Source organism: Otolemur garnettii, unplaced genomic scaffold (assembly GCF_000181295.1).
Source record: "Otolemur garnettii isolate 467f Iridium unplaced genomic scaffold, OtoGar3 scaffold00019, whole genome shotgun sequence".
NCBI lineage: Eukaryota > Metazoa > Chordata > Mammalia > Primates > Galagidae > Otolemur > Otolemur garnettii.
The window spans coordinates 20181478-20198755 of record NW_003852414.1 but is presented as its reverse complement, the minus strand read 5'-3'; the positions used below and the strand labels follow the sequence as shown (position 1 = coordinate 20198755).

General features: G+C 41.1%; 1 protein-coding gene across 2 annotated transcripts in view; it reads right to left on the bottom strand.

Annotated features, from left to right (window-relative positions):
- The window catches only part of USP6NL (USP6 N-terminal like), a 125653-nt gene that overhangs the window by 58409 nt on the left and 49966 nt on the right, over positions 1-17278 (bottom strand). Inside the window, exon 1 of one of the 2 annotated variants that reach the window (XM_003786817.3) lies at positions 6452-6713. The exons of the other annotated variant lie outside the window; for it this stretch is intronic. Coding sequence (XP_003786865.1) covers positions 6452-6506 — 55 coding nt within the window. The 5' untranslated portion in view covers positions 6507-6713. Of the gene's footprint in view, positions 1-6451; positions 6714-17278 lie in introns of those variants that run through there. 2 annotated transcript variants of the gene reach the window in all.

Here is a 17278-nt window from a genome sequence, read left to right as displayed (position 1 = left end):
AGGTCCAGGTTTCCAAGTGAAAGCCCCTTGGGTAGAAGAGAGAAGAACATTCAAAAAATGCTTTCACAAATTAAGGGGATGTGGAGCTCCATAAAATAATCTAGCATACCTTATTATGTCAGGGGTTAAAGAAATATTTATCTTGCATGATGAAAACAATCATGTCTTCGTTTAGCCTTTCGTGTCCCTGGATCAACTGCCTTGCCTACTGTAACGACCTCCTAACAAGTCACTGTGCCTGTTTCACAACCCAAGTGTGTACAGACAACACAGGGAGACACACGCACACCTGCACCTCCTTCCTTATTAGCACTAAATGTCTTTCAAAAATAAACATCTGATAATAATAGTACAGATCAGAACAGGAAATATTAATAGTATAAATATGATTACGTAATCCAAGTACTGTTCAAAAAAAGGCCAATGATAGACTGCATATAAGAAGGATCTCTGATCAAAAAGAAAAAAACAGCATTTCAACAGAAAACTAAACGAAGGTTATGAGAGAGAAACTCACAAGAGGAGCAGCAGCAGCAGCAGCCACACTGCGCCCGCTAAGCAAGGGCCCAGCAGGACGGGAGGCCTGCGGGCAGCAGACCCTGCGAGAGCACTGCTCTCCACCTCATCACACAGAAGCCTCACAACACCCCAGGAGGCACAGTAATGCTACACCAATGATAACAATGAGGCTCAGACATTATTTTTAACTTAATTTTTATTAAATCATAACTATATACATTTATGGATTACAATGTGATGATTTGATAGACAATGTGGAATGCTTAAATCAAACTGATTAACATAACCATCACCTCACTTACTTATTTTTTGTGGTAAGAAATTTATAAACTACTCTTAGTTGTTTTGAAATGTACCCTTGCAGCTTGGTACCTGTAGCACAGTAGTTACGGCGCTGGCCACATGCACCAGGGCTGGTGGGTTTGAACCCAGCCCAGGCCAGCTAAACAACAACAACACACACAACAAAAAACAGCCAGGTGTTGTGGCAGGTGCCTATTCTCCCAGCTACTTGGGAGGCTGAGGCAAAAGAATCACTTAAGTCCAAGAGTTTAAGGTTGCTGTGAGCTGTGATTGCACAGCACTCTACCGAGCGCAAAAGAGTCAGACTCTGTCTCAAAAAAAAAAAAAAGAAGAAGAAAGAAAGAAAGAAACATACCCTTGCATTGTGCATGTTAGGTGAGATGGCACCAAATACCCTCCCCTCCTCTTGCCCCTCCGGCCCCCTCCTCTCAGGACTGCTTTTGTGTCTCATCCTTCATATGCATGTGTAAGTGATTATATATTGGTTTCATAATAGTATTGAGTAAAGACATTTACATGGGAATGTTTATTGTAGCCCAATTCATAATTGCCAAATCGTGGAAGCAGCCCAAATGCTCAACAACCCATAAATGGATTAACAAATTGTGTATATGTATACCATGGAATACTATGCAGCCATAAAAAAGATGAGGACTTTACATCTTTTATGTTTACCTGGATGGAGCCAGAACATATTCTTAGTAAAGCATCTCAAGAATGGGAAAAAAAGTATCCAACGTACTCAATACTATTAGGGTCAGAGATTTTAAATAACTTGTCCAAGGTCACAAAGCTGAAGCAATGTCAGAATTTAAATCCAAATGTTTTTGACTCAATAGTCCATAATTTTAACTACTATTTTATTAAAAAAATGATTACTAAAGACACAAAAAAGGACTTCTGGTTAAAGACAGCAGATGGAGCATACTTTTACTTTCATTTCTCCTAGAACCCCAGTAAAATGAAAATATAGGAATTCTTGAAATCCTATCCCTCAGAGGCCCAGCAAATGGTGGTTCCTAAGAAGTCAGGGTGGGATAAAAACCAAGGAGGGGATTAAAGGAAGTCAACTCCCTGTGAGGTGAGGGGATGTGGCAGAGGTGGGTACAGGGTGGAAAGCCAAATGCACGCTCCTCAAAGCAGGAAACTGGCGGAAAGCCCTAACGGTGAAGCAGCAGCAGCAGCAGCCACAGAGCCATCACCAGCACTGTGGAGGGCAGGGGGGTGTGGACACCTCGCCAGAGCGGGCAGTGAGCAGGGAGGAACACAGGAGTCTGCTATTTTCAAAACAAGACTTACAGATTGCCGATCTTTAAGCCAAATGCAGCTCTAATAAAAATAAAATCTAAATTTGAAAACCAAGACATAGGAAAAAGCCAACCTTATTAGTAACTAAAGAAATACAAGTCTTAAAATATCACTCTGGGCTCGGCGCCTATAGCTCAACCGGCTAAGGCGCCAGCCACATACACCTAAGGTGGCGGGTTCGAATCCCCAGCCCGGACCCGCCAAACAACAATGATGGCTGCAACCAAAAAATAGCCGGGCGTTGTGGCGGGCGCCTGTGGTCCCAGCTACTTGGGAGGCGGAGGCAAGAGACTCGCTTGAGCCCGGGAGTTGGAGGTTGCTGTGAGCTGTAATGCCAGGGCACTCTACCCAGGGGGACAGCTTGAGGCTCTGTCTCAAAAAAAAAAAAAATCACTCTGGAAGGCAGTAGATGAGCTAATACAAGGTGGGGGGTGGGGGACAAGGGAACAGGGAGAGGGGAGGAGGGATGGGGTCACAGTATATGGCACACCTCTTCCAGGCGGAAAACAAGAGGGACTTTACCTGACAAATGCAATCAGTATAACCTAATTTTTTTTTTTGGAGACAGAGTCTATGTTGCCCTCTGTAGAGTACTGTGATGTCATAGCTCACAGCAACCTTAAACTCTTGGGCTTAAGCGATTCTCTTGCCTCAACCTCCCAAGGAGCTGGGAGAATAGGAGCCCACCACAACACCCGCCTATTTTTTTGTTGCAGTTGTCATTGTTGTTTAGCAGGCCCGGGCCAGGTTCAAACCCAAACCTGAACCCGCCAGCCTTGGTGTATGTGGCTGGCAGGGCAACCACTGTGACATACATATATTATCATTTTCTATTTCATACTAACCAAAAACGTCCAACATTGCTCAACGATGACAATGATGTGGGGAAACCTACAGTTCATCACAGGAGTGTCAACACACATTCACATAAAAGCTTTCCGGCAAAAATAAATAAATAAATAAATAAATAAATAAAAAGCTTTCGGCCAGTAACTTGACAACATGCATCAAAAACCTTAAAAATGGGCCTATCTTCTCCCCAGCAAGTCCACGCTAAGGATTTATGCCAATGAGATAATCAAACAAGCATGAAGTTGTTTACAGTAATAAAAATAGCAAAGTGGAAATTTGTAAATTTTTAAAAGTTTATTTGTCTGATATAGGGACAACTGATGCTAAAAAAAGAAAAGAAAGTTTATTTGGGAAAAAGTATTTATGTCACCACTTTTTTCATTAAACAACAAAATGTCAATATGTCAGGTAGATACCAAGGGACCTGAGACTCGCCATAGGCACAAAGCAGGTGCGAGGCTTTGGGGATGTGCCCAGTGACTGCCCCCTGGATGGAGGATTGGCAGCCCCATCTTAGTGTTGTCCTGCCTTCATCCCTTCCCCAGCAAGTAAGGGGCACAGCCGGGGTGAGGAAGACCACCCAGTGGCCAGGCAGCCCGGGTACCACAGGATTTGGAAACTGAAGGCTAACTGCCATACTGTTAAGTCCACCCCAGTGGTTCCACGGTGACTTCTGAACCACAGAAGGGCCCCACCCAGACCGTATAAAATGGGACCCCAGAACAAAACCAAACCTTTTTGTCACCACAAGGGCCACGCACCTTGCTCTGTAACCTGTATCTTGCTCTTGCTCTAAAAATTTATCTTTCTTTTCCTCAATAATCTTTGTTTCACACTTGGTTTGCTTTTGGTGGCTCTGGTCATTCTTCTGAACCTCAACAAATAAGCTTTCCTTTGGGGGAAGTATAAATAAATAAGTAAACAGAATGAGTCAATAAAATAAAAGTACAAATCACTTGTGTGGATTTTCACAACCAATTAATGCAAACAGAAGTTGGAGCTGACCTACTCAACTATGTGCATATTTGTTACCATATGGGAAACGCGGGAGGCTCTGTCTACTCCTTCCCCCTCTTCTCTCGCCCAGTTTTAAAACTTTACATTCACAGTGCTACCACAGAGCAAGGAAAGAAAATCAATAGAAATTAAATTCAAAGTAGAGAACTTCACTATTTATTAAACTCTATTACCAGAGCTGCTAAACATGAATTTCTTTGGTGATTAGTCCAAATTCAATAGGGGAATGCTCTCTTATAACGCATTGTACACTAGCCCTTTATTCTTGCTGCCAGTCCCAGGAGTCTCAACTATACAGCCAAGGTAACCAGAAAAGTTTAAAAGTGTAAGGCACAGTATGGAGTTGGGAAGTGAAGCTGCAGCGAATCCCAAGGAAACTTCCCAGCAACGTGCAGCTTCACAGCCACAAGTGACCCTTTAGGTCCCCAAGTATGGCCTCTCCACAGAATCCAAACGTCACAGAACAAATCTCTTTATTTGAAAGGATTTGTGCTGTAAAATATGGATTCAGTCAAAGGCCACGCTCAAGAATCCAGAAGGCCACACGTGGCCCCAGGGTCTCAGGTTCCCCACCCCTGAATGGGACGAGGAGGATTATGCACTCACACATGATCAGAACAGCTGCTTCTAAATCAAATGAGTTCTAAATCTCTAACATCCATCCTTGTAGTTCCCCACAGGGAGAACATTTTATAATATTAACTAATGTATTCTAAAAAGAGTAGACATAAAGTCAGACTAATTTCATAAAATATAGCCAAATTTGTTTTTTGTTTGTTTAGTCATAGTCTCACTCTGTCCCCATGAGTAGAGTGCCATGGCATCATCATAGCTCACAGCAATCTCAAACTCCTGGGCTCAAGCAATCCTCTTGCCTTAGCCTCCTGAGTAGCTGGGAATACAGGTGCCCTCCACAATGCCCAGCTAGTTTTTCTATTTTTAGTAGAGACGCAGTCTCACTCTTGTTCATGCTGGTCTTGAACTCCTGGGCTCAGGAGATTCTCCTGCGTTGGCCTACCAGAGTGCTAGGAGTACTGGCGTGAGCCACTACACCTGGCCCCAAATTTGCTTCTTAGAAGACTAAATGGAAGGGCCAGTCTTTCAATACTGAGTTTAGAGCCAGTATTTAATAATCTGTACTTCAAGGCAATCATATATAGAGAGCAAGATATACTATCCTCACACAGAATTTGCTAAAATTATGCTTCAGACTACCTGATCTGTAGTTGAGTAGTTTACTAAGAGTTACACCAGAATACTTCCTTTGGTTTTATTCTGATTGCTTATTTAAAAATTCCATTGAAAGAACAAAGAGTTTGTTCCCAAACCACAAACAATGTCAACAGCTGTTTTATGTCTGTGTACAAGTGTGAACAAAGTTTCAGGCTTCTATTAAACAATAACAGCTGTGTTAGCTGGTACTTATACCACATCATTATCAAATAAAAATTTAATCAATAAATCATTAAATCTTGATACTATCCTTGAAGGATAAACCCATAATTAACGGAAGCTTATTTGGAAAAAATTGGCTTGAAATACAATATTACTTGTTGCCAAAATATCATGGTAACTAAAAAGTAATTCTACACGATTTTTAAAATAAATGTAACCAAAGACAAAGCTCCTATCATTAAAAATAAAAGCATGTAGGGTGGTGCCTGTAGCTCAAGTGGCTAAGGCGCCAGCCACATACACCAGAGCTGGCAGGTTTGAATCTGGCCGGGGCCTGCCAAACAAAGCCAACTACAACCAAAAAATAGCCAGGTACTGTGGCAGGTGCCTATAGTCCCAACTACTCAGGAGGCTGAGGCAAGAAAATCGCTGAAGCCCAAGAGTTGGAGGTTGCTGTGAGCTATGACACCACGGCACTCTACCCAGGGCAATAGCTTGAGGCTCTGTCTTAAAAAAAAAAAAAAAAAAAAAAAGAAGCGTGTATAAAAATATCTTTAAATATCAGTCCTCTTATTTTAGCAAAGTATTAGTTTTCTTAATTGTATCATTCAAGCCAAATTAAATTATTTGTATTGACTTTACATTTGACATAACAAGGTTTCAAAGTCAAAGAGGCATATTCCAGGCAGTAAGGGTGAGAAGATATTTGAATACACAAGTATATGGGAAAATATCTCTGGGCACAAACTTACAGAAGAAAACGGCAACTACAGTATTTTAAGAAGTATTTTAAACATTGACAATTACATAATTTTAATCCACTTAAATTTAAATTCCCAAGAACTTTTAAGAATCAAATATCCTAAGTTACAGTCTTTGAAGGCAAGCATTTTATTTTAGTGTCAATTAACAACAAATTGTAAGGAGAAAATCATATAAAGTTACTAATGTTCAAATTGAATCCAATAAAACAAATTCACAGCAGACCATTTTCCCTAGTTTACATTCTGACTTTTGAGTATCAACATCAACAATGACAGTTTTTAAAGTACCTTACCCTTTCTCAGGCAATCAGTTCGGCCTTGGAAATTAATGAAAGCTTCCGTCCTCATAGAGTAACTTATCTATTCCAAGGTTTCATTATTATTTTACAGATTTCAAACACACCAGGAGCCTTAGATGATACCTCACACATTCTGCAACTAACTGAAACAAAGAAAGTAGAAGGCCGCTCTATTTTAAACTATTTATGAAACGAGAACAGGACAGAAGTTTCAGAAGCATTCAGTCTTTTTCCAGGGAGGAAAAAAGACCTTGCTGTGATCACATGGACATGGAACAAAGATGATGTTTGTTAAGGGTGAAACATGTCTTTCAGGCTAGAGCCCCGCTCTGAGCCACACCAGCCTACACCAGCATTCCACCTAACAACAAACAGGGGCTTTAAACAGCAGCTTCATAACATGCGTCATCTTGGGCTCCAAAATTAACCACTTTCTCAGTACGTTTAATAAAACTCATCAAGGAAAAAGTGTTTCTAAAACATTAAAGCTAAGTAGCAATGCTCTTCATCTATACATTGTTTATCTTAATGTAATTCTTCATGGTAATTTTTAACATGAAACCTGCAGCCCCTATTTCTGACAGTTGGCAAATACTAAAGTAGTGGTTTGGGACATTTTTTACCACACTGCATAGGAACCAGTGAAACGAATGTTTCATGAAAACTACGTTTAAGTACTGTGAGATGGCAATGGCAATGTCAAGTGTTTTATTTATTCCTTTCTTACCTTCTTTGTTTCCCTCTTTCTTTTAAATGAATAGGGACCTGGAATTTGAAGACCACTGTGCAAAAGCAACAGCCCTGTCAGAGGCACACCTGTGAGCATTAATTGCTCTCAGCTGGACACTAATGAATTCCGTGTATGTTCAGCCAACCCCCAGCTGTAACATGAAGCAAAAGATCTCAGAAGTTTAGAAAGAGGGAAAAATTTCAAGTCATACCATATGAGAATCAGACTGGCATCAAATTTCTTATCAATATTATTTTCAAGGTTCTGAGGAAAAAAATCATCATAAACTTGGAATTCCATACCAAGCATGAAGAAAAATAAAGACTTCTGTAGCTATCACAAGGTGTGGTAAGAGGAAAACGTCCAAAAGCCTGTCCCCAAAGATGTCCACATCCTCATGCCTGGAACCTGTAAGAGCTACCTCACAGGCAAGAGGGGTCTGCAGCGGCAACTCAGTTAAGGATCTTGAGTAGATTAGCCTGGATCATGCAAGTGGCCCGATGTAATCACAGGGATCCATATCAGAGGGGGAAGAAGGTCAAAGGAGGAAGCAGGAGTGAGGGTGGACAGGTCGCCGGCTGAGGAAAGCAAGTGGCCGCCAGAAGAGGAGGGACATGGATGTTCCCCTGGAGGCTCCAGTAGGAACCAGCTTGCCGACATGCTGACTTCGGCCAGTGGAGGCCATCTCAGGTCTCTGACTGCAGAACTACAGAACACCATGTGCTGTGTAAGCCACCACACCGGTCAGCACAGCAGGAGTACACAAGGAGTCTAAGCTGACGGCCTATGCAACGTTTCTTTGAAAAAGAATTTGACGGGGTACTACAAAAAAAACAAAACAACCACAAAAAGAGCTGACACCCTTTCCTTGACCAATATTTAGTCAGATCCTCTGAGCCTGCATCTGACCAGGCCTCAGCCTGGGCCCTGTCCTGTCTTCAGCCTGCCTGGCCCACTGCAGCATGAGTCCCCACCCCTACCCCAGTATCGAGTCATCCTTGACATATGAGCAGATTCCTCACTCCCACCCCTGATAACTGACCACCATGGTATGTCTTCCACAGGAATCCTGCTAACATCAGTTTAGCAAGAATCCCCTACCCTCTATAATCTAGACCCTCCTATCCATGGCCTCCTCACTCCGCCAGTCCCTTGGCTACTAATCTCCACCTGTCACTGCTGTCCTCTGAGTTGAGCCTGATCCCTCTCTCATATTGTGATAATCTCGATACCTACTGCAATAGGCCTGAAGAAAGTCTCCCTTACCTTTTTAACAAGTGTCAGAATAATTTTCTTTGATAGAATAAAAAAGAGGCAGACACAGAACCCATGAAATCACAGCAGACCAAAATCAGACAACCAGTCTCCATTAGAATGGAATACCATTAGAATAGGGAATGCCAGGTGTCTTCAAGAAAGTAGGTTCCACACATCACATAGATCATGGCTATATCAGTGACATAGTGAAAGCTTACATACAGAGACACCAAAGAGAGGGTCAGGGAACTATTTAAAATCTCAGGACAAGGAAAGAACAGAGTAAGAAGAGTCCCAGTCCAAATGTGTAGTAAATGCAAAGGGATATGGTGACCTTGAGGGATGGGAAAAGTAAATTCACTTGACCTTACATCTACAACACTGGGATAATATGAGACTTAAGTAAACTATAACATTATTATGACTATATAAGAATTTTATTGGCTATTAATGTTTGGAATTAACTATAGACAATGTCCAAAAGTGATCTCTGATCCACATGCATATCTCCCACTCCAAACCCACACCCCTTCTCAGAAGCAATCATTGTCGTCTCCCAAAAATATCTCCGCATAACACAGGACTCTGCATGTATTCATGCACACATGCATATATTTAATCTCCTTTTTCTATAAATTAATCCTACACCTACTCTTTTTCACTTGCAGTACATCTTAGAGACTGTACAATACTAAGGACTACAGACCTACCCAGTGGTGCCCACAAAGGTTTCAGAACCGTCCTAGCATTAGGGGCAGAGGCAGGAGGCCTGTTTGGGGTCCTGCTGATCCCCATGCTGCGAATACTCCCGCTACAGGGCCCAGTCTCCACGCTGCCAATGAAACGCCACCGGATGCAGTGCCCAGGCTGCTGCCGCATACCAACACATTCACCACGGCCTTTTCACAGCCTTAAAGCATCCTAAAGGTATTGACAGAATTTATTCAATTCCTCTCTTAGGAATTTGAACTAGGAGAAACTGAGAATGAATCAATTTGCAACAGAAGTTAAAGATGATTTATATGTGTATATAATATGTAAAACATCATGAGGTTGAGAACGTAATAGATAATGATGACCAAAGCAAACTGAAAGAGTCAAAAAGCACAAACTACCAGTGAGCAGCAGCTGATGCAAAGAAAACAGCCCTGAGAGGCGGAGGAAGACAAAGTCACCAGGAGGCCTCTGGCCCAAGACAGAGCAGCCCGTCCTAAAGCTGCCACCTGCTTCAGGTCATGATAGCTTTCTGGTCCAGTTCACTGGGGTCATTAACAAATGCTCTTTTTTCTTTTCTTTTCTTTTTTCTCACAATGTGGTGAGTTATTTGCCTTTTACCTTGAGTTTCTGAATTCCACCTCATCTTTCACCCACACTGAATGGTTTTACTCATTTGTGATCACTTTCCTACTATACCATAGGCTAAGGTACATCAAGAATAAAAGTTGTTTTAAATGTTAAGATCTTAATAAACACCACTAGTACATGTAAAAGTTTCAGGATTTATTTTGCCATGCTGCAAATCCAAGGTTGGAAGGAACAGTCGAGGAAGCAGGCGGAGGGAGACTAACACCGCAGCTCAAACCAACCCAGAGGGAAGGAAGGAGCACCACAGCTGGGGCCTGGACTCCTCGATTCTGGTCCGTCAGCCTGGGCGACTACAGGCTACACACACCTGACACCTGCAGTGGCCAGTCTGGAAACGGCATCTCCAGATGGCCTAAGCCAAGGTACAAGCAGGTGGTGGTCTTGGGAGAAGACCTGCCCCAGTCTCCCTGCCCCACTTCTACCGGGAGATCATCTATGATCCTGAAAAGAAAACAGCTCAGAACAACCTGAGCTGCATGCGGTATGCAAAACTGGTCAGGCCTGAAAGATGGAAGTGCAGAACTTCAGTCACAGGGACAACCCCCTAGTCACACCTGGGGGCAAGTGAGGGAAGGTATTTTGTTCCTGACTAGCAGCCTCACCCACAATCTACAGGTGCCAGTGTGATAAAAAGAATAGAGTACAGCAAATCAATGGCTTAGACTATTTTAACATAAATTCTTGGTAATAATTCGGAAACTGCCTCTTTTTTCACCCATAGAGCCCATTTATAACTGCTGCTAATGGGAGTGTTCAGGGCAACCTGAATCTATGCTTTCCTGTGGTCAACCTCAAGCTTGGGGCTTGAATAAACTTTCTACTTCACGCTTTCAGAATCTCATTGTTTAAGGTGATAACCCAACCCTGTGTACTCTGCTCTGGCCCCGTCCCTCATACACCTCATTAAATCAATCCCACATTAATAAGTGTCTTTTCAAAAAGTACACAACCTCAAAACTCCATTTATCTCCTTCTCCTGTCCCCTGCTAACATAAAAATCTTAGAAAAATCATTTGGCTTCCTTCCCTCCTCCTCCTCCTATTCACTTGGGAAAAACAACGAAAGATCTTGATCATAGCTGCAGTTATAAAAATAGCATAAACAACTGGGGGAAAGAAGAAGAAAAGAAAGTGATGTAAATGGAAGAACCGGTGCCATGAGCACAAGGTCCTCAGAAACACCCAGATTTCTCCTTCAAAAGAGCCACAAGAGCTGCTGTGTCATCTTCACATTCCTCTAGCTTAATTGCAGTGTCTAATGTAAGTGCTTAAAAGAAGCCTAAACGTTCTTCCACGTTTAATTATCAGCATAAATGACTTATATCTTCCCATTCAAAATATTTCTTATGCCACAGCAGTATTATTATCTTACTTCTGCTATATTATGCTTTAAATTAATAGTTTTAAAATGTTTTATGAGATTTGCAGAGTTTCTTCAAACTCTTCTACAGAAATAAGCCTAATCACCGATAGAGTGGGGTGCGTGGGCTGGGAAGGGTGCAGCAAGGTCCTGTAGCCCGGCCTCCCCTTTCCCTCTGTGACCTTTTTCATCCGCAAATAAAAAGATCAACAGTGAACAATTGGTAGGTCATTTGTTTCTTTGTGAGCTCATATTTTTGAGCTCTGTAAGCACATATTTTTGAGATCATTAGGAACAGGACACATTGCCAGTATGTTAAACACAGAGCATCTGGCATCAGATACATATTTAACATTTCTATAACTATTAAAATATTTAAATTATGGTTGTAACAAGTAGTCCTGGGGGGGCTTCTATGACTTGCTTTCTAATTTCTACCAAGATGAGAAACAAAAATAAATTATAAAGTTCTAGAAACAACTGCTGACAAGAATTCATTATAATAGAGGAATTATTTTGTCAAATTTAATCAAAAATTGGATTGCACGGTGCTTGTATAGTCTCTGCCCATTACCACAAAGTTGGAACTGGCCACTGCTTCTGTTGATCCGCTGCCTTTCTACACGTGACCCTGGAACAGTTCACTGAGCACACGTGTCTCCTAGTAATCTGTAGTCTCCATGAACAAAGGACGTATCTCCTCCATCTCGGCATTTCTATGTCTACCACAGCACCTAGCACATGGTAGGTCCTCACCAAATATTTCTCGAAATGGATTTTAAAATTACTCAAAAGTGATTACTAAAGTGAGCTATTCAATCAAATAAAGACTAAATATGTATCAAATTCTGTTTAAAATTAGACTTATAACCTATTGTCCGGATACACCTTCATTGCAAAAACTACACTTTTGCTAAAGATTCTTAGCTTTCTCTTACGTACATTTCTTCAATTTTTTAATTCTATCTCAAAGTAGAATCTAAAATTGTATTAAAATTCAGATAACAGAAATCATGATCTAGTTCTTTAACTTAGCGCTTCTGATTATTTACAAGTCCTCCGTATGCATTTTAAATTCTGGAGGGAGGGCTCTGATCAAAGTGAAGGACACAGGGAGGTGGCTGACGTGGCTGTGTCCTTTTCACTCCCAATCTACTCACAGAACTCCACCGTCTCACACTCTTTACTGAAAGCTTCTAAAAGGTTCTGTTCACCTGGCCGCGTCTACTTCCTGTCCCACAGGTATTTCCTGTCCACATGCCGGAACTTGAGCTAGAGCAACAGTCTGAACTCCCCTCTTGCCTCTCCCTACACCCCAGGGACAGGACTTTTGGGGTTAACAAGTCTAGAAGAAGCAACTGAGCAAGGTGAACTGGCTCCTGCTGCCTGGGTGCACCTGCTCTCAGACAGCTTTCCAAGCGGGAAGGTGCCTGCCCTGAGGGGAGGCCCAGGGTGGTTTGGCTGTTAAGTCACCCAGTGGGTAGTACGCATTCAAGCAGCCTTTTTACTTCAGAGCTAGTCACATCTTATCCTCCAGTCAGCCACCAGAGGAGCCAGCGTGACGCCGCCATCTATCAGTCTCCTGTGTCTGAGTTCCTGGAACCCCCCCAAATCAGATAACTCCCACATTATGTGTAAAATGATTCACAGAGAAAAAGGTTATGAAGTGGTGTAACGATATTTAAATACCATTACTACTAAGGAGAAACATAATTACTAGCTGTTGAATATAAATGTAATTCCCACATTTGGGGACAGGGTTGAATGACAAAATTGCCAACAACAGATACTTAGAACCAAGACAAGCATACATATGAGTCATTTCACTCGAGTAAAACCCGCCTACAGTTGCTGACAAATTCAAGATTATACTTTAGCTGCTTTTCCAGCAAGCAGTATGATTGTTTTAACAGATAAGACTATTTTAACAACTTGTTTGTGGACATTTTATAAACTGTCTATTGAGAGGTTACTACCTGCCAAACACTGTGAGGGGCATTTAACATGCATCATCTCACTTAATCTCACAACGTGCTAGTTTATGACTATCTCCAGTTCACAGCTGAGAGAGGAGGGAGGCAGAGGATAAGTGACCTAGGCCCGTGGGCAGTCAGCAGCACCGCACCTTTTAAAGTCAGGCTGTCCAACTCCAGAGGCTCATGTCTAACCCACAGGCCCTTCTGTGAGCAGATGATCTCACCATACTTCTGCTTGCCTCTGTCAGTCTCTACAATTCTTTCCTTAGCAATAAATCTATGTGATTCCTGTGAATTCTTAACAAGTGCATTTTCTGTATTCAAGTAGTCTTCTAATCTCATCACATGAAATTGTCCATTATTTGTACAAAACGGAGATGGACCGTATTCTCAAGAATATAAGAACAATTTATATGAAATATTCTTTGTGATCACAGCATGTTATGTTTTAAGATGTGTTTTAGGAAAATAACACAAAATGATCAAGAAACATATAAAACTTTGACAAAGTGATCATCAAATGAGTCCTGAAGTTAACTGAACTTAGAATGCATCATGCTTTTAGCTAATACTAAAAACCGCCTTCATGATTAATTTCCATGATTATAAATGACTCTGTTTACTTAACTTCCACAACTTTCCCCAGCTCATTCAGAATTATAAGCATGTACAGATAGAGCTATCATAATAAAAGTTTGTTTTGAAGTGGTATTCACAAAAAACGCTCCAATTACACCAAATTTTTATAAACCACATATAAGAAGAGAATTCATAGACTGCCCACCCTGATAGTAAATAACTAAGTCCACAGTCAGTGGTAACTGTCAACCCAGTGTTAACTTTCCTACTCTTTAAATCACAAATGATACACAAAACCCAAATGTGCCAAAAATGACACTCAAAACAAGAAGTATTGCCTAGAATGACTGAGAAGCACAACAGAAGAATTACCCTGTTATATATTACTTGGTCTCTGAAGTTCAAATTAGACAATAAGGTCATCAAAAGCCAGCAGTTTGATAACAATGAATGGGATATAATAAATAAAAGTGCTCATATCACACTGAAATTGTCACTCCTTCAATTGTCCCATGCTCCAAGCACAATACCACAGAATTCTCAAGTCGTAAACCCTACGAAACAGTACATATAAGTATCTCATGTGTCTCTGTGTCTAATATGATATTCTTTGCACACTGTTACTATTAACATAATATTAACAACATAACACTGTATCAAGGTAGCTTATCTAACAAGTAGGATTTATTTTATATAACAAACATCAAAAGTGCCACACACATAGGTAGTCGCTCATCAGGAGACCAGAAGTTAGGGGCCTGGCTCATGAGCAACAACTAACATTGATTCTATCTTTATGTATATAATCACATTTAATATCCCACATCAAAACTATGAGGTAGGTCTCATTATTGTTCATTAAACTTATAAGAACACTGTTAAGTTAATTAACTTGCAAAGATCACAAAGTTAGAGATGGGGTTTGGAGGAAACTGAGTAGGCTCCAGAGCAGTGGTTCTCAACCTTCCTAATGCTGCGATATATTTTCATTGTTAAAAAGGGGTCACTACCCACAGGTTGAGAACTGCTGCTCCAGAGTGTTCTTAATCATTCCATAACATATGGTCTCTTAATGAACAAAATAGCAAGCAAACTAACAAGGATTTGTCAAGAGAACCGGTCAAAAGGGATCCTCAAAGTTGCATTAAACAAGGGTCAGGAGAAACAGGAAATGCCTCAAGTCAACAGGAAGCCAAAGAGGTGTCTCTAGGTCGAAAAGAGGCCAGAAAAGACCACCCAGGACGGAGAGCTGCTTAGTAACAGCTCAGATCTGTTGAGCTTTTACTATCCATTAGCAACTACGCTAGAGACATATATTATCTTGTTCAACACTCAAACAGCCCTATTATAATGTATGTTTTATAGAAAGTTTTAATTATTTGTGTATCTTACAGATGAAAAAAATGAAACTTGGAGGGAAAGCAACCTCCAAGCTGACATTAGTGCCATAGGCTCAATCAAACATGCATCTGGGATGTTGCCAAGACTATGCTCTTGCCCACTAAGCTACATACTAAGCCCAATAAGCTTTAAAAAGAGAGAGGAGGGAGAACGGAGAGGGAGAAAGTAAGTCTGCCTATCTCCAAATTAATAAAGTGATAAGCTACCAAGAAACCATTTCATGCACAGTAACCAGGAAGTGATCTGGTTGATTTCAGTGTTTCCAAACCAACCCGTTCTGGCTGTTTCTGGAAGTGAATATCCTGCTCCAATTTAAAAAAAAAAAAGAAAAAAGAAAAAAAGACCCTTCCTAGATCTGCAAATAGTGACATCTCAAAACTGCTTTTTCTTCTGTACTTTCAGATACCCATGTTTCTAAGAGTCTACTGATGTTACAAAGCTGTCAGACTTTCAAGTATATAATGCATTTGCAGTATCTGAGTATTACAAAGTAAGCTAATTTTTCCAGATATTAAATTGCAGTGGCTTATTGTTGTTTTTATGTACTAGATAAAATGAGAAATTATGTTACCAGTATAAGATATTGGTCAGAAAAAGGGAAACATGAGCCCCTACAAATGTCCTCTGTACCTTTTTTTTTTTTGTCTCTGATTTATACACACTAATCTATGCCTATACTTACTTTTTTTCAAACTCTTTTTAACCAAATTGTTAGTGTTGTTTTTTCTATATACAGCACGTATATTCTTCAGAGCAAAGAGTCATTAATTTAAAAATGGAACCTTAACAAAACAATATTTCTAACGTATCTACTTCTGGCAATTTATAATGTATATACACATTGCATAAATACTCAACTATTTCCATGAAAAAGACATCTTAAAGCAAAATACCATTCACAATGGTTAAGGAATGAGGAATGAACGCATTACAGGGTTGCCTCAGTAGAGGCTCACCCACTTACTACAATTGAGTCAACTCAATTTAAATATCGTTTTGGAACACAAATAAGAATAATGTAAAGGAAGGGTAAAAAATTAAAAAAATAAAGGAAGGGTAGACATCTTCACAAATTTTTTTTTTTTTTTTGAGACAGACTCTCACTTTGTTGCACCCATCAGAATGCCATGGGGTTGTACCTCAGCAACATCGAACTCTTGGGCTCAAGCAATTGTCTTACTCAAGTAGCTGAGACTACAGGCACCCGCCACAATGCCCAGCTATTTTTAGAGACAGGGTCTTGCTCTGGCTTAGGCTGGTCTTGAATCTGTGAGCTCAGGGCAATCCACCTGCCCCAGCGTCTCAGATTGCTAGGATTACAGGCCTGAGCCACCCCACCCGCCTGCCTTCACAAATTCTTAACTCTTAACTTACATGAATACTGAAATACAGGGTGCCCATAAAGTCCACTTGTTTAAAACTGCACAATGACTTTATGGCCACCCTGTATAAGTAAAAGCACTTTCAAGCTGGGTTAGAGAAAAATCATCATTGTAATACATTAATATTACTATATCCTCAGTAAATAACTATCTAGGACCAAGAAAGATATCTTCATTTTTGGCATTTTCTTTGTTACCATCTGGGTAAATATTAAAAGTTTCCTTAGCTTCACACTGAAGCAAACTGTGAAAATAATTCCTGACGTAAGCACAACTTCTCCAGTCATGTGTCCACTCAGTGGCATGATGGAGAACTGGTCACACATCCAGTGCTACGCACCACAAAGAGAAGAGGGGAGACCCAGTAAGGGGGGAGGGCTGGGAAAGGCAGCAAGAGTGGGTCCAACAAATAGGGGAGGATGACAGCTGACAACTCAGGATACAGGTGACCAACGCCTTCAGAGAAGCACAGGCACTGGCTGGGGAAGACGGGCTAGGTCGCACCCAGGAGGGGCACTTGCATTTGATATCTCAGCCCTATTGGATAAAGTAGAGTGTTTCCCTAGTCTTAAAACTCACTGCCTAACTTGTGACTGTGAATCCTGGATTGGGTGTGTGAAACTTGAGTCGCTCCCCAGTGAAGGGGCAGAGCTGCCCGCTAGTTCCCATCAAATGAGCTGCATCTCTATCTGCTCAGCCTCACAGACACATCAAATCCCACAGTGGGAGTGAAACAACAAAGCAAAACAAAAACTCTAATGGCCTCATAAAG